Genomic DNA, 27,772 nt, shown 5'->3' on the forward strand with positions numbered 1-27,772 from the left:
TGGTCTCAGCGTCAGAATTTATGTTTCCCGGCTGGCATCACAGCTCCACCTTCAAGTATCTCTTTAGGTTCTTGGAAAACACGGGGCTGGTGTCTGACTTGTAAGTGCGCCGCCTGCCTGCCACTGTCACTAAAGGATGCTGCGACTATGACGACCTTCTCTTTATTCTTTCTTCTTTTTCTTCCCATTCTCGTTTCTCAAGGCAGGGAGCCGTGCTCCCTAAATGACTACAAAAAATATCGAATCTTCTACTTCACAATCACTCTCTCTGCGAAATGCGTGGATTCTGGAAGTAAATGAAAAGTACGCATGTTTTGTATTCAATGAAACATATTTATTAAGCAATGGAAAAACACTGACCTATGGTAAGGGAAAGATGGAATTGAGGAGAAATAGTACAGTTGTATCCTTTCCAGGATGTTGGCTTGACGCTCAAAATCTCTCAGTGACGGTAGGAATTGGGCACTATTGTCTTGCGGTGGGGTGATGTCCATTATTTCTACGAGAGCACATTAGCACAGAAGACGGATAGAGTTTGCATCCACTAGTCCTGGACACACCAGATGTTTCATAGTAACGAAGGCATCCATGAGAGACAATCAGTATCTTTTCATGAAAACAATGATTTATTGATGCGACCATCATGTTAATGAGAAGCAACTTTCTCTTGCCGTGTTTTGTTCATGCACTTCATAGACAAGAAAATGCTGCCTGGTATTTCGAAGTCTATGATGCTGGGCCTGCAAAGAGAAGAAACAGTACTGGTTGGAGATTCGAACAACCTTGCAAACAATCTTGCAAAGTTAATGTTTATATAAAGTATATATATTAGGGATGTGTTCTCATGTACTACTAATATCAGTACTTTTAAAAACATTGTACCTGCAATTCGTCTAGTAAGCATACATGAATACTTTTAAACATGTCGTACCCGCTGTTGGAGCTACATTACCCTACTATTAACATTAAAAAATGGTAGTTAGAAAGTGGTGTCAACAAATGCACATCTGTTCTTCGTTAATAATTCCTTCTGCTGGGCAGGTGCTGGATTCAAATCAGGAGTAAGGATTGTCGGAAATTGTCTCAGTGACCCTATGAATTATCCATTTCACTGGCTTGTCCAACAACGTACAAGACACTTTACAACCTATGCCTGTGCCTCGGATGTTTAAATTGTGTTCAGTAACGACTGCACAGTAGTTGTATTTGCAATGATATATAAAAACATTTACTAGGAGGGTTCCTACCTAAGATAAAACGTGCACATCCACACAGAAAACAATGAACATTCGGCAGCTATACACAAACGTTTTTCTGTGGCTATTGCATTTTAATTGCGAACATGAAAAGACTGACAAAAATGCGTTGAGCGAAAATATTGTTACCTTGAGTAGTGTGATGACAACCAGTCGCTTTGGTGGTATTACCATCGAATAGACATGTTCTAAGTTTACTTCTATTCACTCTGTGCACAACTGCTTCGAAACATTTACGTATTGTCAATATTGGGGACAAGATGAACTACAATAAAGGCAATAGATATCCTAAAGGATATCTATTACGTTTATTGGATATCCATTGCCTTTATTGTATTATAGCAGTGCATGTATCCCTACACTGAAGTGCTAAATTCACCATCCGTTTGTTGGCGTATGATTAGCCTACGAGGCATAGAAGCTTTTTGACATGCTATCCAACTCATAATTGTATGACATGGCTTCTGAAATTTTCAAAATTGCAGTCCAATATAATCAAAAGTAGTGCAATGAATGCGGTGGAAAATTAAGTGCGCTGAAAAAATTCACAATTTCAAGTGAACAATTTCGATTTACCGTAATGTTGCGGCTACAATTATGTAGGGTACTTCTTGTTTTCCGGAAGCTTTATGGCGCTCTTAGTCCAGGGGTACAGAGATATTTATATGTGCACATGGATTTCCCATAAGTCCTTGAGCTAATGCTATCAAGGTAAATGTATCCTAAGGTCAATATATTCAAGGTACGTGTTGCTTCTGCATTGCTGTTATAAATTGCTTCATTTAATCCATAAGGAAAAGTACACGAACTTTCTCTCGTTTCATCGCATTATTTCTTGTATATATTATTCTGCTAAGCGTTTCATTTCATACTTACATGTTCCCTCTGCAAGCATTTGAATTAGTTTCTGTGTGCCCAAGAAATTTCCAAAAAGGGCGCCCAGAGCTCTTGCAATGTCACACATTAGCGTGCGGATAAGGTCATCTGGCGCAGTGGTAAGCAGTGTCTCAAGTGTACACTGTAAAGATTTAAAAGAACGTACATGTATGCATCCCTAGTAAAGCGTGCGGCTTCACTTTGACTTCCACATTGTAATGCGCGAAATAAGCTCTAAACATGCGCGCACGGCTAAGGAATGTTCGTGCCTAGCTACTTCACCAGTTAAGGGTTCTTTTTGATCTCATAATAATTGTACTGCTTAATATTGTAATGCATTTACTTGCATACTACAAATAGACACCGTAAAATCTTAAAACTTACCTATGAAAAATATTACGCACATTTACCACTTGCCTTAGTGTTGTTTGCAAATTGCGTGACAGTCATTTAACCCATGGCTATCCCTTGCCGTGTTTTTAGTCGAAGGAATATACATGACCTGATCTTGAAGTAGAAATATTTAAGTAGTACTTTCTTTTATTTTATTCACATATCTAATGCACGAACCAACAAATGTGTCCACTTGTAAAATGTGTCAATAGAACAAACACAGAGAAATTATTTGTTTTAATATTTTATACCATACTCAAGGTCAGTAGAAATAAATAATTTGCTGCTCAGTCGTAACCGAAATAGATATTCCAGTGATGTAAAATGTGTCTGTTAGATCACCTCAAGCATATAAAGTACTTATATTCGCCGCTATCGTCGCAAATACCACCACATTGCAACCAACAATTTTGTAAAGCGGACCTTAGAAAAATGTTTTCCTTCACACCTAAAATGTATTGAACTATGCAAAACGTTTAGGGTTCCATTGCTGTGAACTGAGTCCAAATCGTTCCCTTCAAAGCCTTTGCTTTATCCGTGTATTCTGCATTTTCAAAACATTCGAAAGCTTAATAAAAGTAGTGCCTTCAAATGCCAGAAAATTTGAACGCTGTCTTAAAATGCCGAAAGCTTTACTGAGATTGGTAGCTAAGTGAATGTGGTTAAACCTCTCACGTGAATTGCAGAACGGGAGAAATAGCTACAACTTCCACTTTAGTCTCTTTTAAGTGAGCACTCTTGGGACAAGCTGCAACTCATTGGATTTTTTTTCACATGCGTCCATTCCCCTAATGTACTCTCACGACGCCTGACAGCTCTTCAGAGAAGCCATCGTATGCACTAAGTGGCACGTAAACATTATCCTTGCTATCTGCTGCCGTGCACTCAGGCATAGCCTACGCAAATACTTTCTCGAAAGCCATGATTGCAATGTGAAAGAAAAGTTTCTGCAATGCTATGGCCGGATTCACAAGGAATATCAAATGGAGCCTTAGTGTATAGCACTGAAGCATTATAGAACATATGAAAGTCGGAGAAATGGCCTTGACACTCCCTTCCACGTACACTTTTATAAGCCCTGGTTCCGCAGGAACGTGTAAATTACAATATGGATTGTAGCAACATGGAAACCCTATTTCATGATGTCCGTCCTTATTGAGGTAGTTCTCGGTTTGAAACTTTTTAGTACATTTCTGCATAAGAAGGGCTTTTACTGAGGCGGCCATTTTCTGGTTCGTAACCTTAGCCCCGTAGTGGCCAAACACAGTTCTAAATCAGAGCAAATTAGAACTTGTCCATAGTTATTCCTGTTGTAGGGTATCGCATTTGTAAAATAATACTGGATTCAAAGTTTATACAGATCTAAGGTTGCTAGCATTTACTGAGAAAGCAGACTCTTCCAGCCATTGACATCTCAAGGCAGTAGCTCCCTCCGATCCCATTTTCTACTTCGCAAATATCAGTTTACTGTTTTTGCAGAACAAATTGGAAAACAAAACTTCTGGTTGCATACTTAAAGTAGTTCCCACTGCTCTCCTTATAATTAAACATCAAACGGGTAGTTAATTAGTAAGCGTGTAGATTCGTCCTTGAAGCCAACAAAACTTCAGAAGCGCCGGCGATGACTCAGGATGATGAATCCAGCCGTCTTGTAAAGCATAGTGTCATATTTTGTCTGGCTTCCAGAAATCATGCATGTTTTATTCTGTGACATTGGTCGATGGTAATATTTTGTGCCTTCTGTATTTTCTCTATCCGGAACACAATTTTTCTAGCGGGGAAACCGATACGAGCGCCTTGATGAGGGTCTACACGTTTCATTAAAAGAGCATTTGTCTTGCGGCTCTCCTCGTAAATGCGCTCAAGATTTCAGTTGCTTGCTCATTCAAATCGAGCAAGAAGAAACAACGATGTATACAAGCCGAATGTGGAAGCATTGGTTTCTCGCGATGTTTTACCTTGGGTAAATTTCAGGGATGGACGAATACTCGAAGTTTCGAAGACGAGTGAATATTACTGAATAATTATGCCTATGTGTGTTTCAAAATGAACCAATCGGTATTTTGTATATCGAAACTAACGAAATATTCTGGCATGATCAACTGCTGAAGTTGGTTTACTTTCCCAGTCGGCTAAAAAAGTATCGCAACTTATCAGACGTGAAAAAGTTACATGAGTTTTCAAAGCAATGGAGAATCAAAAGCGACACTGCAAATAAATTTTTCGGTTTGGCGGTGGAAGCCTACGTCAAAACATGTGATATTTTTCTCTTAGTGTGCAATTCTGTGTTTTTGGCAGTCTAGCCATATATAAGTTTTCTCTTTTACGGCACAACCAGTGATGTTTTCCTTGGAACGGCCTCTGTAACATGCGCCTATGGCAAGCAAGTACTTCAGCCGCTCTCCCTTGTCTTTCTTCACAACTTCCGATTTGGCAACAACTTTTTAGTGACTTACAAAGCTAGCCATACCGCATCCACTCAGTCATGGAAATTTTGTTTGCAATCAAGTTCTAAAAATGTCGAGAGGCTAATTATGCAGTTTTTTTCTGCGAAAATAGGTATGTTGTTTTAAAAGTAATCCATATTTTCGTGATAATCCTTATTGTGATGATAATTCTGATTTTTCATAATATGTGGATCTGTTTTCTTTACTAGTCAGTATAAGCGTGGTATCCAATTGCACCCGAACAGACTTGCGTTAAATATATGCATCTGCGTTTGACCTTCTTGATATTTAATTCGCTATGCCATCATTATTATTCGATTAGTAATCGAGAAAGTGATATTCGTCTACATCTCGTAAATTTACGATGAATGCAGATGAAAGCTTAAAACGCGGTTGCCCTTGTTCGTCCTGTCCGCTAAGCCACCACGGTCATTGTGCCATGGTCGCACCGTGAACTAGTAACAATCAACCTCATCCTTGCTATATGCCAAAGACAAGCAAAAATTTGCCCACCACTAATATTGTGGCTCTAACTCATCCCACTGCCAGAATTTGCAGGAGCAGGTCTGAAGCAACAACCAGCGTGCTATTGTGTAGTCATGGTTATTGGCAATCTGTGCTGGTCTTGGTGGGCCACGCGTACTGTGAAACTGCTGCCATCTGTGCGATTAGTTCGAAGGATACATAAGGCAAAACTGTAGCTGAAAAAATGGCATTGAATAATTACATTTCGAAGTTTAACGTGCCGAAGTCTCTATCTGATGATGAGACACGCCTTAGTGGGTAACTTTTGATTATTTTGGCCAAATGGTGTTCCTTAATGGACACTTAAACCAAAGTTTACAGTTGCTTTTTTATTTAGCCACCATCGAAATAGTGCCTCCGCCGACGGGCTTGAACTGACTGCTAAAGGTGCAACGAACTATAACTTGAACTAGAAGTGCAGTGCATACCACTTAGTTATCGCTTCGGCTGAAGATGACGTTGTGCGCCTTGCAAATGGTTAGTTCTTTAGAAAATGAAGCCCCGTAATGTGAGATTCTGCTGCTGCCGTACTGCATGCATCGATATTCAGAGTTCCTGAAATCATCTGATACAATATGTCTTGATATTTGCCGATCAATGCAGAAGCTTGCGAGATTAATTTCTATTCATCGTACTAAAAATGGAGCATGTTTGTATTTATTCTCTAGTATGAAATATATTTTGGCTGAGAGATACCAAATAATACCATGATTACATGCAATTGATTTGTGCGTGAATAGATTTCGAACGTGAACCTTTATTGTTGAGTTTCATGTTTTATCTACATTTTTAGGAGAAAACAATATGTATATATATATATATATATATATATATATATACGTTGCCCACAATACAGGTATAGCGTACAATCAAGCAAATTTTAAACTTCGAAGGACTTCTCGATAAGTGCAATAGGTAAAAATGTTGCTTTCAACTTACCCCTAGAGTCGACAGAAGTGACGTTATAATTGATATCTGTAAATAAAGTTTCATTGCTACATTTAGAAAACTATTGTTTTGCACACTCAAATAAACGCCACCATATGTTTCTTTAATTCAAACTTCATTTTCTACAGTACCCCGAGTGGCCTTTCCTTTTAGTGGTTGAAATAGGCATTCAATGGCCATTTTATTTTTCACCTAAGTAATTCTTAGCAATATCCAGGCATACACTAAACATACGTCGAATGTGCAGTGATATCTTCATTAAGCCTCACTAATCCGTGCTCGATGAGATGTTAACCAGATACTTAGGCCTGTCATACGTTAGAAAAACATTTTGTGACTTCATGCTGACCATTCGGCCTACAGGCATCTGAAGTAGCAGCACGCAACGTTATTTTACAAGAGGACATTTCATTCTTTGCGGAATTTATTGAATTGAATCAAAAGGATCTACTTACGTCGATTGTCTGTCCATTTTCGCATAGCTTAAGCGTATTATCCGTGCACTACATGGAAAACAACATACAATTATTACAACATATATGTAACCCTCGAAATGAGCTAGCGCTTCCCATTTATTTTATTTTTATATTTCAGTTTTCACAGCAGACAGAATATAATGCCTGATACAAGGACAGAAGCTAAAGGCAGTTAGGGCCTGACGAGGCCTCTGACCGTAAACAGTTCGCTGCGCTGCAGTAACGAAACATTGAAAAGAAAATTGTGCTGAACAAGACAAGATAAACAACGTGACATTTTACACTATCCTAGATACGAGAACTTGTCACTTGTACAGTACTACACACAGCACATAACACATTGCATGACACTATCCCAATTTAGTACACACAACAAAACACACATTGCATGACACTATTGGAATATACACACAATATAAAAGATGCACTGCACTTGTAAACGATGAAAAATCTCTCACATAATGAATAACATTGAGTCATTATACACAATATAACAGGGAAACCAGACAAGATTTACAGTGCATTTTCTATGTTACATACGTTTCGCATTACAGACATTTTGTATTATTTCTGATTGCACTTTCTTCCAGAGGACAACAACGTCTCCATAACATGTTTAAATACACGTCATGTACATTCAAAGTTTAGCATTTCTTGAAATTTGTTTAGGACGGCAGGTATTTAATAGGTCTCAGGAAATAGGGTTCCAGAAATTTCCCAAATATTGGATTGCCGAGCACGTGCATTTTGAATACTTCTAAAAAAATAAGAACCTTGTGTGTACATTTCTATTTCAAGTATTTTACTACGACATTTTATTTTGCATTAACATTCTGTCGAGCTTTCCATCACTATACGCTACACTGGCTAAACCAAGGCCTCTTGCTTATGCCAGCTGTTGCTGCGACTGTTTATCACCCCAATGCCGTCATTGCCAGCAATTTAATCTGTGAATAAAAGTGACAGGACATTCTAAATGACAAAAGATGCATCTATACCTCAATGCTAGTCTGAACGTTAAACACCGAGCTTTGGCGAGCCCACATTTCAAGCAATGGCCTGCTCGTCGTGATTCCGACTTCGAGCATTACTGAGAGCAGCTAGGCACAGCCAACATAGTTTAATATTGGCTTATTAAAGGGACGTTTGCCGCCGATACTTGATTTGTCTTCTCATTGCGAGTGTAAATCGCGCTGCACCCATTTCATCATATTTATTTCATTCATTGTTCCTTAAATGCAGGGACGGCATAACCTAAGGGGGCGTAAAAGTATGTAATATGAAAGCATTTAACAAATTTGAAGCATGGGAAGAGGAATCAAGATCGAGGATATCTTGCATGTGACTCTATGAACACAGCACAAAGTGTTGTAACGGAATCTTTACTTCACACTTGTGATAAAGAACGACGGGATCGACACGGTCAAAAAAACAACAAATTATAGGTAAAAGCAAGTACTAGGAAGACAACATTAAAGTATGGGGTTTACGTGCCCAAACCACGATATGAATATGAGGCATGCTGTAGTGCAGACTCGGGAATCATTTGAACCACCTTGGGGTCTTTAACGTGTATCTAAATCTAAGTACATGAGTGTTATCGCATTTCACCCTCGTCGAAATGCGGCTCTATAAACTAAGATAACGACACTTGAAACATGTTATAAAAAGCAAGATAACATACAAAAACGAAAAACAGCACATGTAAACACAAGTAAATTACCATAAACAATTAGATCTAGATGCGTAGGGCATTAATTCAAGCTAGAATTTTGCGCAGTGTGAACACGAGGTTATGTTATCGGGTATCCAGTGCTAATAATTGAAAGCATTGAAACAATGAAAGTGCGGAAGAATAAGCCTATGATATGTAATGTATGTACGTGTGGTGGTTGATGCATGACATGGGACAATTCTGACAATTATGGTACACGCATAACTTCGTCTATCTTAATAGGTAATTTACTAGGTGTTTCATGTGGCCTGAGCCAAATTTTTTTACAAAAAGTGGCCCACATTCCGCAAAAAGGCGAATTCCTTGCTTAATTTGACTAATTAGGACTACTTTTATACGACAATTATTTGTCTAATGAGCTAATTTCGAATATTCAGATTTTCATGTACGCGGTGGATACCGTGTAACTTAAATCGTTATGGAAACAATCTTGGCTTTGTCATAACAATATCTACAATGGTTCCAAGGAAACGTACGCCACAACATAAATATTTAAAACTTTGCATAAAAGACCACGCTACTTATGTAATTTGTCACACTTCAAAAAATGCTCCGAGTGATTCAGGACATTAACGAACAATATGTAATTGTCAAATGTCAAAGCTTGACTGCTTTCTTTAATTATTGTTAGATGAAACGCCCTGGTATACCTAAGCCACAAACGGGGGCTAGTTATCACAGGGAGTGTACAATATCCTTGCTGCATAATTGCACACAAGCAGCTTCATAATGGCCGAAAACCATTGAAGCTTCATGCACAAGCATGAATCATTTCAAAAAGTAGTTTATTTTAACATTAAAATTTAATTATAGGGTTTTCCGCGCCAAAACCGCGACCTGATTATGAGGCACGCCGTACTGAGGGAATCTGAGGTATTATGAACCAGCTGGGGTTCTTTAACGTGCACCTAAACCTAAGTACGCGGGTGCTTTCACATTTCGCCCCCACTGAAATGCAGCCGCCGTGGTCTTGATTTCATCCCACGACCTCGTGCTTAGCTGCCCAATACTATAACCACTTGAAACCACGGCGGGTAATATTTTAATATTAACGCTCAGGAACAAGCTGCACAGAACTCCTCATTTTCATGAATATTTTACTGTATATGCAGGAAACATGTTTTGTGTATTAAGATTACAAATATTACGCTATATGAGCAAATTAACATAATTAATGGAATTTTTGCCGCAAATGAGAAGTATTGCGCGAATGATTTGCCCTAAATGCTTACGCAGATATAGGCGGTGAAAAATTACTATATTTCTCGCAAAGAAGCGTGAAAGATTTATAATTTATTTCAACAAATTGGACAACCTTCCTAACTTACGCACTAGTTGGTGTCTATGCTTCTCAATCTTTATGCTACTGAATATTATTGAAAGCATGTCCATTTCTCGCAATAAACTGATTTGTACTTCATATCATTGGTAGGGATAATGTTCTGCGTTACGTACCTTGCCAAGACTGCTGGGAAAACCCATCTTGATAGCTCCGCGACATGCGTTATCTTCAATGTCATTACCAAAAGATAACATGGGCATATTCTCTAATAATGTCGCCACTGAAATAAAGTAGACTTTATTACTGTCATTTCCAGCAACATGCATATTGCACAATTCCTAAATTTTATTGACCTCAGTACATCGTTAGTGATACCTCCTTCTAGACGCATTAAGAATGCAGCTATTCTTTATACATAGAGAATGATGTGAAATAATAAATATTTCAAGGTACCAATCTTCAGTTGTAAACCCGCTAGAAACGACTATCCCACATTGATGAGTTATAGCGGAGACAATTCACAGGGTAGATTAGCCTCTTCAAAAAACCCTGCCTTGCGGTAAGTGAACACTACAAACATTCTAATTGTATTTACTTGTTCAAAAGCTTAATAAATGGTATTGTTAACGTTAGTGTGCTTGCGTGCCTGTGCATTGTGGTCCTAACAATGAATGTGTCCCTAACGTGAGGGCACATGCGTATGATAGGGTAAACGTGTTACATTTCGCGGTGTTTTACTTTAAGTATTACAATACTTATGACCTCGCAGTTGTTTCAATATGGTTAGATAAATATAGGTGGCAATGAAATTGACTATTTTTCACACAAACGACATTTTGCATTTCAACTACGTGTGAAATGGTGTAAAAAGCACTGTGAAAGCTTCTAGACTATAGGGTGCATTCAGACATAAAGGGCAAGACGAATATTTTTACAGCGTACTGTGCTCTATACATTGAAAATTTGTGCTCACGCTTCAAAATACAGTTAAGTTACTTACTTTCTGAGCAGTACTATAGAGCAGTAGACAAAAACTTCAGGCTGGCACGGTTAAAGCTATGCAAACACACGTATGAATAACAGACGCTTTTCAATGATAGTGGTGCCTAAACTTTAACACTTAATAAATGTACATATAATATTCTCATAGTGAATGTATTTCATAATTTGAACAATGTCCTGCCTTATATGTCCTAAATGGCGATGAAGCAAACTAGTTGATTGTCTGACGGTCCAGCGTCCGTACTGTTTTTCGTAAAAGTCTAACGCGCAGGCATGTTTTATCGTATTTTGCATACAAACGACAGCAAATGTAATCCGTCGCATAGGTCTTTGCTTTACAAACCTTACCAGGGGGTAGAATTTTCTTCAGAAGTGCGACAAGGATATCTCGCATGTTTTTCAGTGCGCTCATCGGACTTAAGTTTTGGAAGACGCCAATTACGGTGCACTGAAAAGGAAAAAAAAAACACCGACACCTTTATTATCTTTTCCAGACAGCTTTGAGTGCATATTTGTCTGCCAAAATTCCTGTAAGATAAGCTCACTGACACAAAAAAATTCATAACTAGGCATTGATTTCATGGCGACCAACCAATAAAGCTTTGCATTATACCATCCGAAGCAGCACACAAAAGTGACAATAACATGTCTTAGTCGCTCATGTTAGCCGTACGTCGATGCGCTACACAAACACAGTTTATATTATGACACACCCACATATAGCATGTGCCACTTTAGTAGACAAAACTGATCCGCTCACTCACAAGCGATTGCGACCATATACGGCACACCGATGACATGTTACCATGTCGGAATATCCAAACATCATATTCCATTGCATTACTGAACAAAACTGTTCGTAAAACTATTGCTTCGCTGTTTTCTCAAACTGATATTTACCGAGGCAACATAAATGACGACGTGACGTGATAATGGATCAAAATGGGAGGCAAGGCAAACTTACGTTTACTAATAACAACACGCCTTCAATAAGCGTCTGTAAAAGAAAATATTTGACGCATAAGGAGAAGCACAATCACATGAAGAACTTTCAAATATCTGAAAAAAAACATTACAGCATATTTGTTCGCAGTTTCGAAAAATTTATTATTGGTGTGGGCCTGTGTTCATATAAGGTGTTATGCTAACGCTAATATGATTTATCAAACAAGCTACGAGAAACGAACACGGCCCCCAGGATGTTCTGTCAGCGGAAGAATTTCGTAAACAGGAGCATTTTTGCGTGTGTTATTTACATAATCATTCCGAAAAATAATTATTTCACCAATGTATTATTCTGGTGAAATGGCGCAAGTTCGTAGGTCTCTTTTGCTTCGCATTGAATAACATAAGCTCAAACAGTTTACCGTACTCAACATTTTGCTTAGCTTTTTTTTCCTCATTTCGATATCGGAGCGCGAAATACCCAAAACTTGTCAAGTGAGCGCACACCTGGGTGCTTCGTATGTGCGACAGCAGCGCTCTCTAAGTCGCTTTCACACAAGGAATTGTAGCAACTAAAGGAATCACGACCGCGCAATAATTTCAAGGCATCAGAGTAACAGCTGGCTGCTCAGAACAATCGTAATTCATATTGTTTAAACTCGAAGCCGGGCAACGCGTTCACGTGCCAAGCATAACTCGGCTGCTTTCTATTAGCAACAGCCAACAGTTACAATTTCTTGCCACTTCCGCAGTCACGAGAAATCAACTATTAGTCAAGTCAGCAGTTTGGAACCACCTCTGAGAGCCCTGATGTGGTGGCTGTCACTACCCTTTGCAAACGACGGCTTTTCTCACCTGTTGCTGTAATTTCTTGAATTTCACGCTACTACTTTTAGTATTCTGGGAGCTTAAGTTTCGAACCGCGATCTGATTATGATGTCTGCCGTGATGGCGGACTCCGTATTATATTTTGACCACGTGCGGTATAATTTGCATGCACATAAATCTAAGTATATGCTATCGTATTTTCTGGTGGATATGTTGCACCTTCATATAAAGTGTGTCCCCTACTTTCAAACATAAAATTGGTCTATTAGATACACGTGTGTATACGACGCAGCTATTTCAGCTCTTTCACCATGTTCAAACGTGATTACACACGCTGTCGTGTTTGCACAATATCGTGATTATATGAAACGTGAGAGAGAGAGAGAGAGAGAGAGAGAGAAGTCATAAGGGAGAGGCAGGGAGGTTAACCAGGCTGAGCCCGGTAGGCTACCCTGCACTCGGGAAGGGGGAGAAGAGATTGAAAGAGGAGAAGGAAGAGAGAAGTTCACAGTTCACACCTCACACATTTACAGTCAAGCGTTCATGGCTAAGTTTCATCACAGGCGGTCATGTAGGCTTGTGCACTTCAAAAAGCGCAGTAGCGCCTTTGTAGCCCTGTACATAGAAGACGCACGAGGCCACGGGCCCGAGATCTTCTCCTCCGTAAAAGGCCTGTCGTCTAAGTGCCCCAAAGCAGTCCGAAGGGCAATCCTCTCTTCTTCGTATCTAGGGAAACCACCAGACATAAGAGATGTCTGGTGGTTTCCTCAACACCACATGTGCTGCAGTTCGCACTGTCCGCCATTCCAATTAGGAATGAATAGGAGTTCGTAAAAGAAACTCCTAATCGCAGGCGGCACAGTAAGGTTTCTTCACGTCGTTTAAAACCGGGTAAAAGTCGTAATTGCATCTGTGGGTCCATGGCATATAGGCGCCGGTTAGTAAACTCTGGTATATGCCATTTTCCTAGAGTTATAGTATGGGCAAGACTGCTGAGGTGCCGCGCTGCGTCCGTTCTTGACAATGGTATGGGGATTCTTTCATATTCGTCATGTGCTTCACGGGCAGCTTTGTCGGCACATTCATTGCCAGTGATGTTGCAGTGCCCAGGTAGCCACTGAAATACAATGTCGTGGCCTCTGACCACCGCTTGATGGTAGCGTACTCGTATCTCTGCTACCAATTGTTCATGTGGGCTGCGGCGCAGAGCTGATAAAAGTGACTGTAGGGCTGCCTTTGAGTCACAGAATATAGCCCAATTATTTGGTGATTGTTCGTGCACATAAAGCACTGCGCTACGGAGGGCGGCAAGTTCAGACCCTGTTGATGTTGTGACGTGGCTGATCTTGAACTTCTTGCAGAATGATGCCGACGGAATAACTACCGCACCAGTAGAGCTGGTCAGAGTCGAAGAGCCATCTGAAACGTGAGTACGCGCAATGTCGTGTTCACCCTCCATTTTAGGGCACTAAATTTCCGTAAACAATATCTTTACGACTGCAAACTTTAGCAAAACAAAACTTGAGTCAACGATGTGCTTAGGCGTAGGAAACCGGCATTTATAGCACGTCACTCGAAGTCATCGAAGGCATCATCCTTCAACGCACTGTCAAAAAGTTCATCCACTTTGACAGACAGGATCGCTGGCTGGCGAAGTAGCTTACTGCCGCGGCCTATGCGATGTTGTCAGCATATTGAAGCTCGTCCCACTGCTCCAGCGGCACCGCATCCTCGGGCTGAACACACCAATATCATAACAGCAACGATCGCATACCGTGTCGCACTTGAAACTCAAACGAAAGTGAAATGGTGACAGGAAGCCCTGACGTATCTAGAATACTGCGAGGCTGCGTAGACTCCTCGCACGGGCGGCTGATGATGACAATAAGAAAGTAATTTTTTCACTATATTTTAACGGGTTGATGATATGTAAATATATAAAGGAACGTGTGAATGTCGCCCTCATGGTGGTCTTAACGGCTAGGAAGAAAGATACATACAAGCCGCAAAGTGGAGGTAGAACAAAAAAAATTATCGTTTCATTGAATGAGAAAAATGACGTAGCCTGTTAGGTATCGAATATGATGTTTTGGAATACGATAAACAATTTGACATTGACACTAGCGCCATTAGACCAAATACTTATAAATTGCGTAATGATTTCGGCTAACTAGCTAATTAAAGAAATGGAAGGAATACTCTCAGCTTGTGGAAGCCTTCTGATGACATAACTCCGTGCGTCCCGTCCTCGTATCTCGTACGCTTTTTTACACATCATGCCTATGTTAACTGGGATATCCAACATGCTACATGTTTATTCGGCACATATCATATGTTTTCGTTATAGTTAAAGTGCATGCACGACAGTGTGCCGATTCTACTAGTAAATGTAGCGGGTGATATAAATTGAGCTATACTTTCTACTATAGTATACTTCCATAATATTTTCGCTGCAATAGGGGATTGCTCTTCAGTACGGCTGTCACCACCCCGTTTCAAAGGGGATGCCATTAAACCATCATCATCATCATCACCCAGATATTTTCATTTATTCTGAAACTTTTACAGGGTGTGCTTCCCGCCATACATAATTATAACAGAGCCGCAATTTAATTGGAAGAACTGAAGCGAAGCAGCAGGAAAAAGAGAAAAAAAGGAGAGAATGGGAAGTCAGCTTGACGCACGTCCATTAAGAACGCTCTAAAATGACTAGTCTCAAGTCGCTGCTGTTCAGAGCTTCTAGTGTGCTCATTGATGCTGTTGAAACATCGTTTGAGATTTCTCACACGTGCATTATGGAAAAAATTTAAATGCTTTCAAGATGGCGGTGGTGGTGATGACGTTGCTACAGGCGGGTTTAGCTCAAGTGCATGAGTGCCATCAATTGAATATAGCATGACTTTCTTCTGATTCAAAAAAGTATTGAAGATTTGCCATCAAAATACTTCTGGAACAAGAACACTTCTTGAACAACAGATCGAAGGGTCCAATTCCTGTACGCCTCAGTTTCTGAATGATAGTCATCACATGATATCATAACATGTCACCAGCTTTGCCAAGTTTCGAGGAGGTAGGTGATTTGTAACCTATATGCGTGGAGAAACGTAACGTTTTGATTCCGTAATTAGGCGCGATGCTGTTGGGCCGACAAGATTATTGCATAATGAACCATGCGTTTTGATATTCTCTACTATAAATGATGGGAGTACGGTATATTTTCCACAGTTCTTCGGACAATACAGTCTTGTTTTGTACATATAATTATAGAACAATATTCGTGCACTAAGTGAAGAATACTCACATTCTCTCCTGTACATAAGTTGAGGCTGTCTTTAAGGCACTGGAAGGCAAATAAAAAATTACATGTTTGTTTGTTTTATGTTTAGGCTGAGTAGTGCAACCAAAAACCATCGTACAAACTCGATAGGACATTGTCGTCAGAATACTTGTTTTTATGAAATAGATGCACATCGTTCGACACTACGTTTTTTTATAACAAGTGGAAGACATGATCATAAACTGCTGGCATCTTTTCTAGCCAAAAGTACAAATGGTGGGCCCACATAGAAACAAGCATAATTGAACAATGTTGAAACTTCTAAAAATTACGATGACACCAACAATAATACGTTTTTTATGTGCTTTGACTACTTCGTTTACACTGACAAGCGCATTAGGCGATCACGTAATAAAATCTTGCTTGGATCCAATAAAGGAGCTACATCTGTGTCTGTTATTAAAGTTTTACATCCATCCATCCATCTGTGTCTGTGGGGTTTGATGTAGCAGGTCAGGCGATGCCCTGCCAAGACGTTTGTTGTGTCATGGGGATTGCACGTCATGAAGAATAATACACCGGACATTCTTATTCTCCACAGCAAGAATTCTGCCACAACACCGGGTGGTTCATTTCTGATGCCGACTGTCATGTCTTGCCGAACGATTGTGCAAGTATCTTGCATGCTTCTGCGAAGAAACATCAGAAGAAGCAAGGCTCAGAAATTTGAGGTAAATAAGTCTTCATTCTCTGCCGCCAGCTAAGGCCGGTGCTGTTAAGAAATAAGACTTAGGTAACACTGGCATCTGAAGTACATCCTTTGTCCACTTCAACATAGGGTTAAATTTTGTGTAAGATGCACTCCAGGACCCCAAACGTGTTTAAAATTATGTCATGGCGCCACGGTTCTCTTATCCGTACCAAGCCATCATAGGAATAACCATATATTTTCCTGGTAACGTTCCTTACGAACTGTCATTTACGAGTCGCGTCAGAAAGCTCCTATAATAAAATGCACATGATTAGTGCAGTGCCAACAACAAAGACAAAAGGGAAAGACGAAACGACAGGACAATGAGTTGAGGACCCTTTGTCTTCGTTGTTTCCCCGGTAGTAATTATGAAGCAATACGAACTAGCCCAGTTCTCTTAGAATACAGATAAATCTGGCAGCGTACATACATGCGTCTCCGTGCTACTCAACAAACTGAAGCGGATTAAGTATGCAAATGTTCTAGGAGGGAGAAGGCAAAAAAGGGATAAAATATAACATCATGGTATAACCAAGTGAGACAACGATGAAGACGTCGGTATAAAGGGGCTATCGTTTTATCGATTTTATCTGGAGTTATTTATTACTGTAAATTCATGAAGTACCTGCACTTAAAACCTTCAGGTTACGACACGCCTATATATAAGAACTGTAAAAATGTAAAGAGGCGCCGACTACAGAAAGCTTTTCGTCCGTAAAAATGGCTATTTCCCGGCTGTCTTTGGCCAAAACGTTTCGAGACGTATTTGCTCATTGACGGTTCTTACTAACTTATCTAGTATGCTAATTTGTTGTGAAGAAGGACCCGTGTCTTTTGTGAACATTTCGTGTGTCCGGAAACCAGTCTGAGTGGCTTGGACTCTTCACTCCTCTTGTCAACGGTCACTGGATTCGTCACCGCATATGTAAGACATTCCAACAGGCAACAGCAAATAAGAGAAATCACAAAATTATTTACGTGAACAGCTCATAGATGGCTGACTTACACATGTGAAACATCACGCCGCATAGATTTCTAATGAACATTTTTGAGAGCAGGAGTTCAAAGCTCTAATTTATTGTCAGCTGTTCAAGGAAGACAGCTGGTGACTTCATCGGTGCTGTCGAAAACTGCTGCAAGGTAAGAGTTAATAACGCGCTTCTGATTTGTTGAGGCGGTGCATTCGTTAACTGTAACGTAATTGAACACATCCATGCCTCCCTCACCACTTTTAACAGACAATGTACTTGCCATATTTGGTTCAAACTCCTCCCTCACTTTTAAAGACAATGTACATTGCCATATTTGGTTATTTGAAACGTCATTAATAGAGAATAAACTGCCATTTTTCTTCAACAGGAAAGCAGTGAAATCTTTCAATGTGAAATTCGGTGGTGTTATAAATTATGATGCAAAAAATACCAGAAATAAACCTGGCGCGAGCACCTGTCCGCGGTGCCGCTCAGAGCGTTTCATCTTGCAGGAAAATTATTGTTATTGCATAGATTTCCCTAAACGTTGCTCATTTCTTCTTTTTCTGTGGTTTTACGTGCCAAAACCAGTTCTGATTATGAGGCACGCCGTAGCGGAGGGCTCCGGATTAATTTTGGCAACCTGGGTTTCTTTGACGTGCACTACAACGCAAGCACACGGGCGTTTTTCCATTTCGCCTCCATCGAAATGCGGCCGCCGGGGCCGGGATTCGATTCCACGACCTCGTGCTCAGCAGCGCAACGCCTTAGCTGACTGAGCCACCCCGGCGGGTACGTTGCTCATTTCACATCAAGCGCCCTGAGGACATTTAAAACTGAATCTGGTATGGCAAATATACTCTAGGAATAATAATTATTTACCTGTAATACCCGTATTCATTGAATTTTCTTAGTAAAAATCTGATTTATTTAAATTAAAAATCATCGTCAATTGCTAGTATTTCTTGCCAATAGTCGTCTTGTGCTAGCAAAGCGCATACCTGAAATTTTCAGATTTTTACATGTGCTCCAGGTCCCATTACAAAAATTTCGTAAACCTAATACATTCGACCTAGATGACGACTCATTTATGAGAGAGTAGAGTTCTCAATGTTATACGGCTCATCTTGGCTCAATAGGCAAGATATTGAAGCCAAGCCAAAGCAAAGAAATCGCACGGTTCTTGGACCACGCAGGGCAATAAATGCCGCAAGCCGTCCGGCTTGCATCTTTATGTTTCTAGTTGTGCTGGGAGTACAAGCAGGTCCTTGTCTAGGCACGTCTAGTAAAATAAGCAAAAAACCACCGTATAATAGGGTGAGGAATCCCTGCAATGAAAATTTGTTCTTTTTACCTTTTCTATGCCCAGAATATTCGGAATTGTGACCTCTATGCAGTTGTCGCTTGAATAAGAGCTGGTTGTTTCAGAACCAGCCGTCGTCGTGTTCGTGGTGCTGTCCGCGGTGGGCGCTTCTTTGGGGGTGACTTCTGAAGGCACACTCGTAGACCCGTCGTCTGCTGCGCTGTCGGTCTGCGCTGTAACGTCATCTGTAAAAGGTGCAGAACATTTTCTAAGCGTACTGCAATGGTATAAAATGGTGGCATCTGTGTAAGTGATCTTCCAAACTGCATTTGTCGTATTTATTGAACTTGGTGCGCACCTTTTATATAGACCACTCGACGAAAAATTTCCTTAAAGAAAACAATTCTCTCTGAGTCCGCATTTGCTGTATAGTGCGCAAGAAGAAATTTCACCTCATTTAATGGCCTGTTCGCTTCACGAACTCGCTTAGTTTTTCATGTGTACAGTCAATTTCGGTCTGTGATCTTAACTCTAAGAAGTGGCAGAGGCACTCGGGCCATGTTTCTTTTTATTTGTGTTCCAAACCTGGCTATAATCTTATAAATTACTAACGTATGCCGCGACCCATATAAAACGTCACAGCTCTCAAAATTTAAATTTTAGGCGTGTACAGTCAAATAATATACAAGTGAGGTTGAGTCAAGATCAAGTGAAGCAGTTGTCCAGTTCATCAAACATCTGCCGAGATATGCCTAATAATATTACGCGAACTTTCGAGACTATTGTGAATGAATACAAGACAAATAAAGAGACTGGCTTCGCAATTGGAGCTTTGCTCCCAAGAAAACTTTCAGTGCTGTATGGACGGGGTTCAGCTTCAATTGGTATGAGGCAGCGCAAAACGACGTAACCTTTGCACAGCTCCCGTGCAAGGCGTCTTACATGATACCGAATTGCCACGCATTAGACAATATATCGGCAAAACAAGGCACTAGACATTTTCGAAAGCTTTTGAAATCAATAATGCAGATGGCACAAATAGGAATATGGAAGAAAATGAGATATCGGTGACCCATTGTATGCGACGTACTTGTCAGTCACTTGCCAAACAAGAAGAAATATTGGGACTGCGCATGAGAATTATTTCACAACTGCTAAACGAAACAATTCATCACATTCCTAGTTGCGTTTCCTGTCTGTGAGTAGCACTTAATTATTTTAGAAATGAACACTAATTGGACCACGCGTAAGAGAGTGTCTGCCTCCTTTTATGCTTGTGGGGAATCTGCACGCCAATTCTAAGTGAGGGTAGTAAACAAAGAAGCATCAAATCGCTTCGTTCGCAGGATAACGACAAAATTTTCCCTTCATTCAATTGGGTCGTATTTAGCTTATTAAAAATTTAACGTTTTTAGCTCGTTTTCGCAAAACTTTTTACAGTGTGAAATACAGCTTGGATTCACACTCCGGGAAAGCGTGAGTGACAGAACTTTATTTTAAATCAGGCGATTGGGAGGCCTGGGCCTGGGGCCGCCTCGATGGCCACTGGGTGCTGTTGCTCCCGCACGGCATCCATGGCTCGCTGGACGGCCCAAAGTTGGTCTTGGAGTTCTGAGCTGAGCAGCGCCGCAAACTCTATTTCTTCGTTACGAAGAACACTTCCATGAAGGGATGGCAGTTGCTAAATTCCTATGAAGTTTTAGAGGTTGTCAATTTTGTTTTTCTCCTCTGTATATATTGTGACAGAGCCTTCTACCAAGGAGACAGCGTTGTTTTAAAATTACTTTAGAAGTTATGCTTGTAGCCTTTTTTGTCCTTCGTCTGACAGTAGGCAGTTTATGTCTCAGCTATTATTTGCTAGTGCAGGATCATTTCACTACCACAAGTGGCATTACTATAACAGATAGCGCTTGCAAATACCCAGAATAGCAGCATAAAATTACGTCTCAAGTATCCTGATCATTTGCTTCCGTTGGAATTTCTACAAACGTTTTGTCGTGCGAAAAGTCGACCTCATTTAGTTTATTTAAACAGTAACAATGTCGCATAAAGACGAAAAATTGATGTGTTGTTCTTTTTCACAACACTACTTCTATAAATACTTTTTGAATCGGCCAAATAACCTACATGTTTCTGTCCATATAAAAAATGAAAGCAAGGCTTTCTGCACTTCCACCTAGTTTTCTTAATCAGGCTATCTGGTCTGGCCCATACAAATCCAAATAAGTTATCATTAATAGTAGAAATCAAACCAAAAACTTTACGGCTAGAAAACGGTTGCTGTACTTACTAATCCACAACCACATTGCATTGCCTGCAAAGGAAGTTGCGTTGCAGCATTGCTCTTATTAGTTCACAATATATTTTAAATGACCATAATAAAGGTAAAATCACGATATATAAAGGTTTACCTAGACATTTCTTTTACAGCTCTGATGTAATACCCATAGCAAGGACTTTAATTTATTAGTCTTATGCAAGGGGCAGGAAAATGTAAAATTTTAAAGCTCGATATGTGTCATGCTTCAGCATCCACCATCTATTCGCTGTGTGTCACATATCGAGCATTAGAATCTCTATGATCGTCTTAAGTATGCCTACAATGTTGTTATGTGAATTCATCAATGGGATTATGCTGCACAGTAACGTTGATGTTCTTTCGCCTTCTTAAAGATAGTAAGTCATGACTGAAACAAGAACATTGTAAAATTTGTTTCTCTTCGCCGTGTCTCTCATCTTGAATTATCTGTTTTCTTTACTAAGATTCATCGCTTGTTTACAGTGCACCATTTCAAAATTCTAATGTTGCTAATTGTGTTCACAAGTAAATATTGGCCTGTGTTTGTGCATAACTATGCATGTGTCTAGGTACTTGAGAAAAGCAAATACCAATATGGCCTCCCGTTGTTCTCCTAGTCACCACAATAAGGATATTTGAACGCGTAAAAATAGGCATGATGGTCTTGCCTTCCTGAGGCCTAATTTTCTTTCCTGTAAAATATCTGCGCAAATCTTCACCAATAGGCGGGAAGTGACAACCATTCTGATTTGACATCACCTATAGAACCAGACATCTCTGAAAAACCGGGTTCCTTACTTGAGTCTGCATCAGCCGTTGAGGCGCCATCCTCTGAGGTTTCTGTATCTGGAACAGTCCCCTCATCAGTAGCAGCTGTAGATGAATCAGAGGTTGATGGCTCGTCCGATGTACTTTCATCAGTAGCCGCTGCAGTCAATGCGGGATCCATGGTGGCTGCGTTCATAGTTGTCATGTCATGTATATTACAATAACTAAACGATCGGTACGTTAACCATTTAACTGGCAGCTAAACAATACCGATGACCTAAGAAAAACATCTCCAAAAGCTAGACAAATTCAAGTTATAGTACTTTTAAATTCATCTTTGTTTATCTACCTCCGCCTCACTGGTATTCTTGCGCAAATGTGCGCGAACAGCAGCAGATGTTATTGTTGTTGATGTTTCTCAGTGTCCTGGCGCAATCCATCCTAGGGGGTTGGTCAAGAATGGGGTGGTGCAAAGGTAAAAAACATACTAATTTTGAGGAATCCTATTAAAAAAAAATCTGGTTACTGGAATCCATGAACTTTAAAATTTACTTGATATATAAATGAGTTCTATTGAATTTACATATTAAAGAACTTGACATTTAAATTACAAAAGAAAAAACTGAATGGGAATATTTACGATAGAATACATTTTTTTCTCTGACAGAGGATTGACAAAGGGCATCACAAACGTTCCTGTGGCTAAAAGCTAGTTCGGTAGCAACAAAGAAGAGTATGTCTTGGAGACCAAAACACAGGCATCGTCCTTCTCTTAGCGCGCGTAATGGTCATCATCTCGCCACTGCGAAAATCGTTTTGTTTGTTTATGCAAGCGCTAATTCTTTATCTTCACAGAGGTTCATTTTGAGAACACACGTTTACTTTGTCAAAGCAAGTACCAAACATAAGTCTTGAACCACAAATTTATCTTCAACCGGCACCTTAACAAATTTTTGAGCTAATGCGTGTAGCTTAGTTTTGAAGAAACTTTTCATATCTTGTGTTCTCTGTACTTGTTCAATATGAAGAAGGAAACAAATATAGGCCATGCCTTTCGTACTTCCCAGATAAAGGGTTCAGTAAAGTGTTTTGATAAAAAATAAACCGTTCTTATTTTTGTGTGACATGTTGCCATTTCCACTGCTTTAGCAAGTACTCCAATTATAGATTACCGATGTTAAAATGCTCTTACAACATGAAATACTTCCGGGTGATCTTTGCAAAAAGGTATCAAACCCAACTATTGCTAATTGAAGAAGGCGGAAAACCGGAGATTGAACAGCAATACTTTACTATTCGCAGCAAGGTCCCCGCGTGGTGCGTGTGTGAATATATATTCAGACATGTTTGCCTTAATATATCGCGAGAGTTGGGAAACTCAGATGACGCCGGCAACTTGGTCTCGCAGGTGATGCTGGTGGCTACGACCTTGGCGACCCTAGCAGGTAACATGACAGTGCGGCAAGTGCTCTTCACCGAATACTTAGGAAAAAATGTTATGAAAGTTTTGTGGTTGAATAGCAGCACATACCCAGTGGCTTATACCAAGTGACACCAAATTGCAATGTCGTCAGAGACGTTCATTGGAGAGTGGCACATAGCTAATTTCACATACGCAGTTCAAGATGCAGTAAAAACTGTTTGTTAAAGAGCGGAAAATAACCACGCTCTCATACCCAGTAACACAAGCTGTTGCGAAATGGGTTAACTGATGAGGGCGGATACCCTATCTCACATATCCGTCGCCCAAGTTACTCCGATAACTGGATTAGAACACGGTTCCCTTCATTACAACATGCCGATGTTCTACCCCTGTGACCACGGACTACCCATGTCCCAAAGTGGCGGGGAATGGTTGGAGGCCGACACATACAGGCAGGCATGGAAACACCTCATCGAAAGTGCTTGAAGTACCCTAAAATCCTAATCCCATTAGGATACATTCGGGTGGTTCTCTGAAGCAAATGTTACTTGCTGTATCATATATGATCCAGGTTGCAGTTAGAGGTTGTCCTCCATAGAACAGTAGAGGTATATTTTCTTGCGTAATAACTATTTGGCGGCAAAATTGACGGTCCGCCCGAGAAAAATTTTAGAGCGCAGCTCTTGTGCTCGCGTTCCTGCGTTGAGCGTCGGCGTGCCTCAGTGACGTACCTCGTCACGAGCGAGCGAACAAAGACAGAGATGAAAGCGAATGGGGAGCGCAGCGGGAGATGAAATAAGAGAGCACGAGGAGGAAATAGGAAGAGGAGGCTGAAAATAAAGCATGCATGAGGCGGAAAGTGGAGAAGGAATGAAGGGGAAACAGCCTGCGCATGCGCTGAGTTGCCGGAAGCCACGGTATCCTCAGCAGCATGGGCGATCTCATCTGCGCTTCCAAGGGGGGCCAAGGTGGCATGAGGTGGGGAGGGCTACGCTCGTCTGCGGCGTCAGCTGCTGAGGTCAGTCCGCGGTACCAGCGTGCGAGACGGGGATCACTGCTACGAGCAAGGCTCGACATTACCCTTTGTTGGGTGTTGTCGCCGCTGACACTCGTGGCACGATTTCCCCGCGACGAAGCGCCGCTCTCGTCGTTGGCGGAAAGAAAGCGTGAGAAGAAAAACAGTGCTGCGCAAGACAGACTGTGCGGCGACGATGGCCATGATATGGCGCCAGAGCAACGCAGGCCGTCTGTATGGAAACAAAGCGCTGCATGAACGGAAGTCTGTCTGTGGCGGCTGCTGTGAATCGCGTCCAAGCGTCACCCACGCGTTGTCTCTCGTGATCTCCCGATCAGCGACGCAGTCGCGCCACATTTCGCTACGTTTGCAATGTGCTGCATGAGATGGATTGTCCGCACCATCTACGCTAGCCACAGCGTTCTCTTCTTAATATAAACCGTGTACCTATATAATCATAATAGAAAATATAGACACTCTGAAAACACGTGTGGAGCTACACTCAAATTTCACATCAGGGAGTATCGTAGTCATCGATGAATTTTTTTCCTTAGAACCATTATTGGGACAGAATAGGCAAGAAAATGAAAATTCCGGCAGGGCTTACAAAATCGCGAGGCGTAGCAATTTTACCTGGAGCTAACAAATCAGAAATAGCAACAGCCAATACCTCACGGAGAACGGAAAACATAGAAAGAAGGTTTTCTTTCAGCTTGCGCCAAGTTCATAAGCACTACGCAAACCGAAAATTCCCATAAACCAACCTCTATAAATGATCCGGCATAAATATAAGGTATGAATTAGTCAATCAAAGATGACGTCAAAAAATGTGGATAAAACTTTTACTGTCTTCCGCTGCGAAAACTACACTCCCTATCTTTAAACAAAATATCAAGTTTTTTCAATGGCTCGTATTTCTTGCAATTTTTCTGGAATTTAAATGTTCTTTTGCATGGCCACAAATGTACCCGCCACTACTTGGTGCCTCCTATATCATACGTGACTACGTTTGCTCATGAATTTGCAAACAAGCGTTTCTTTAGAACGGTGGGGTTGGTTTAACGTATCTCGCTTAAACAAAGCCTTATCTAAATTTTTCGCAAAAAAGTATAACTTCAAGCAGTAAAGCGTTAGACCTTTAGAAAAACCGGAAATTAAAGTAGTTTAGCAATTGGAAAGCTCAGCAGCCTAATTTAAATAATAAATTATTCGTTAAAGCAAGTTTCGTAACCTCTTCATTAACCGGTACATCGCTAAGCAATCTGACGTTCTAAGCGAACACATCTGGATACATTAGATAAAACAATGTCGAAAGAAACAAAGTAGTGCATACCATCACTGGCCCCAAGACTGCAAGGAGAACTTAGTAGGCAGACAGCGAGAAATATTAACGCGCAGCTCATAGCTAGCGTGAGTCTATATGGCTATATACAGAGTGATTTCTGTGAGACTGCTAATGCGCCTGCGTAACCGTTGCTGCAGGCACCTATTTATAGAGAACTGAGAAGGCCCATGGTTACAGACCACTCCCTCATTCCCAGAGAACCGTGAAGCCGCAGGTGCCTCTACAGACGCGGAGCTGGCTGCCAGTTTACTTTCAGTGTTTTACCTTATGAAATCGTGTTTTTTTTTATTTCTATACGTAAGTACATGTGCGGGTGGTGCCCAGTGATCAGCAAAACATGGGGCGATTTCACTCGCTTACGGTAATACCAGCAACATCCGCTCCAAAAGGGCCCGTTCGAATTTTTCAAGGAAAAATGCTGCAATATATCGAAGTGCAGATCACAGCAAGTACTCGCGCTATGAGGTGTACGTAGCAGCTGTCGCGAGCTTCTCCGGGCGGTTATGACGCAAGTGGCAGCCAATCCAACATTTATCATGAACCATATACTCAAGGCTGTCGTGGCGCTGTAGAATGCGTAACCCTTACGCGCATGCAACGCTTCACGTGATCCGGAAATTGCATATTAGCGTTGCATTTTTCTATTCAGGCCCTCTTGCATGACGCATGTGTCTCTGATGAAACAAGCAGCTCTAATTTTTGAAGACAATGTATTACTTGGCGACTTAGCGCCACCTTACCAAATCGGGCATTTCATTTTCTAACGTTTCTGTTTAAACATATTCATGCGCCTGATCAGGATGATAGTGCCGTATAAGCATGTTACAAACCTGGTGATCATGATGATAATGATGATTATTTGTATAAATTATTCTGTGAGCCGCGATGATGATGGATATGACAATGATGATGAGGATTATTATGGTACCATGAATAGATTGCTGATGATAATCATGACGATTCTTATTTTTATTGTTCATGGCGATCGTGATTGTGATGATAATAATGAGGAAGTTTGTGATTATGATGATAACTGAAGAGTAAGACATGGAAGGCGATTCACCCTCTAGTTGAGCTTCATGCACCCCATTATCTCAGCCACGGAGATGTCATCCTTCTTCGACTTCAACCAAGGGTTGAATGGCCTGCCAGTTTTATTGCTTATGTAAATCGTGACGCAGGAATGTCAACGTAATTGTTGAAATAGGCGCGTTATAATATTGTCGCGGCATCTCGAAACTCGAGGGGCGATTTCAACATTGTGTTCTTGATGAGGCTCATTCCGATGTGAACTTGAAAACGCAGCAATTATTGGAACTTTCCTTTCAATGAAAATCACTGAACAAAAAGGCACCAGACCACGTTATAGATGTTATTGCAGTACACACACCAAAGCTGGAACTTACGGGAACGAAGAGAATCAATATTGAATGTATTGGAAGTCATTTCTATCTTTGATTTGTCGTTGGAATTAAATACAATTGTAAACGTAATTAAAATCATTTGCTGTTCTACTATTCCGCGTACAAGACTGCCAGAGAGCGGGCCGTAGTCTTTTATAAACGGCAACTGCAATATGCTAAGGACACGCGAGAATTTGCAACATCATGGCCGCTCTCGCTCATGAAAAACACCGCGGCAGCTCGCTACTATGACTAAACTCCCCGAATCTAGTTCACAACACCTGCATATGGCACCTCAAGCGCTCCACAGAGTAGCTGGTGATTCTGGGCTTACTAACCAACCTATTGCCTCCTATTGTCACGGGACTATTCCTCAAGAGGAGCGTCGATAAAGAAGACGTTTTTGATCTAGCGCGCTTTCACCCATATGGTTCAGCGCTTCATTGCCTTGTAAATATATTGTAAGTACGTTTTACTGATGTGTCTGCCTCCCCGTAACATCTT

At 40.8% G+C, this 27,772-nt stretch overlaps 2 protein-coding genes across 2 annotated transcripts; both read right to left on the reverse strand.

Annotated features, from left to right (window-relative positions):
* Positions 1 to 607: 607 nt before the first annotated feature.
* On the reverse strand, positions 608 to 10,210 carry LOC119452442 (uncharacterized). The gene is made up of 5 exons (XM_049667128.1): positions 10,112 to 10,210; positions 6,901 to 6,948; positions 6,437 to 6,472; positions 2,133 to 2,274; positions 608 to 740 (listed from the first exon to the last, which is right to left on the reverse strand). The coding sequence occupies exons 1-5, from the start codon at positions 10,196 to 10,198 to the stop codon at positions 727 to 729; spliced, it is 327 nt and encodes a 108-aa protein (XP_049523085.1). The 5' UTR covers positions 10,199 to 10,210; the 3' UTR covers positions 608 to 726.
* A 4,176-nt stretch (positions 10,211 to 14,386) lies between these two features.
* LOC119454162 (putative protein TPRXL) lies at positions 14,387 to 25,989 on the reverse strand. The gene is made up of 4 exons (XM_049667956.1): positions 25,854 to 25,989; positions 22,113 to 22,268; positions 19,067 to 19,260; positions 14,387 to 14,449 (listed from the first exon to the last, which is right to left on the reverse strand). The coding sequence occupies exons 1-4, from the start codon at positions 25,921 to 25,923 to the stop codon at positions 14,387 to 14,389; spliced, it is 483 nt and encodes a 160-aa protein (XP_049523913.1). The 5' UTR covers positions 25,924 to 25,989.
* Positions 25,990 to 27,772: the final 1,783 nt, after the last annotated feature.

Source organism: Dermacentor silvarum, chromosome 5, assembly GCF_013339745.2.
Source record: "Dermacentor silvarum isolate Dsil-2018 chromosome 5, BIME_Dsil_1.4, whole genome shotgun sequence".
In the NCBI taxonomy this organism is placed as follows: domain Eukaryota; kingdom Metazoa; phylum Arthropoda; class Arachnida; order Ixodida; family Ixodidae; genus Dermacentor; species Dermacentor silvarum.

Excerpts from the sequence above, each read along its gene's own strand:
- LOC119452442 (XM_049667128.1), bottom strand. The coding sequence starts at position 10,198 with ATGCCCATGTTATCTTTTGGTAATGACATTGAAGATAACGCATGTCGC. Across the intron at positions 6,949-10,111 it reads TTCCCAGCAGTCTTGGCAAG|TGCACGGATAATACGCTTAA; the intron begins GTACGTAACGCA and ends TTTTCCATGTAG. Across the intron at positions 2,275-6,436 it reads CACTTCTGTCGACTCTAGGG|TGTACACTTGAGACACTGCT; the intron begins GTAAGTTGAAAG and ends AAATCTTTACAG.
- LOC119454162 (XM_049667956.1), bottom strand. The coding sequence starts at position 25,923 with ATGAGCTGCGCGTTAATATTTCTCGCTGTCTGCCTACTAAGTTCTCCT. Across the intron at positions 22,269-25,853 it reads CAGTCTTGGGGCCAGTGATG|CCACCATGGATCCCGCATTG; the intron begins GTATGCACTACT and ends CTATGAACGCAG. Across the intron at positions 14,450-19,066 it reads ATATTCTGGGCATAGAAAAG|CCCGAGGATGCGGTGCCGCT; the intron begins GTAAAAAGAACA and ends TGGTGTGTTCAG.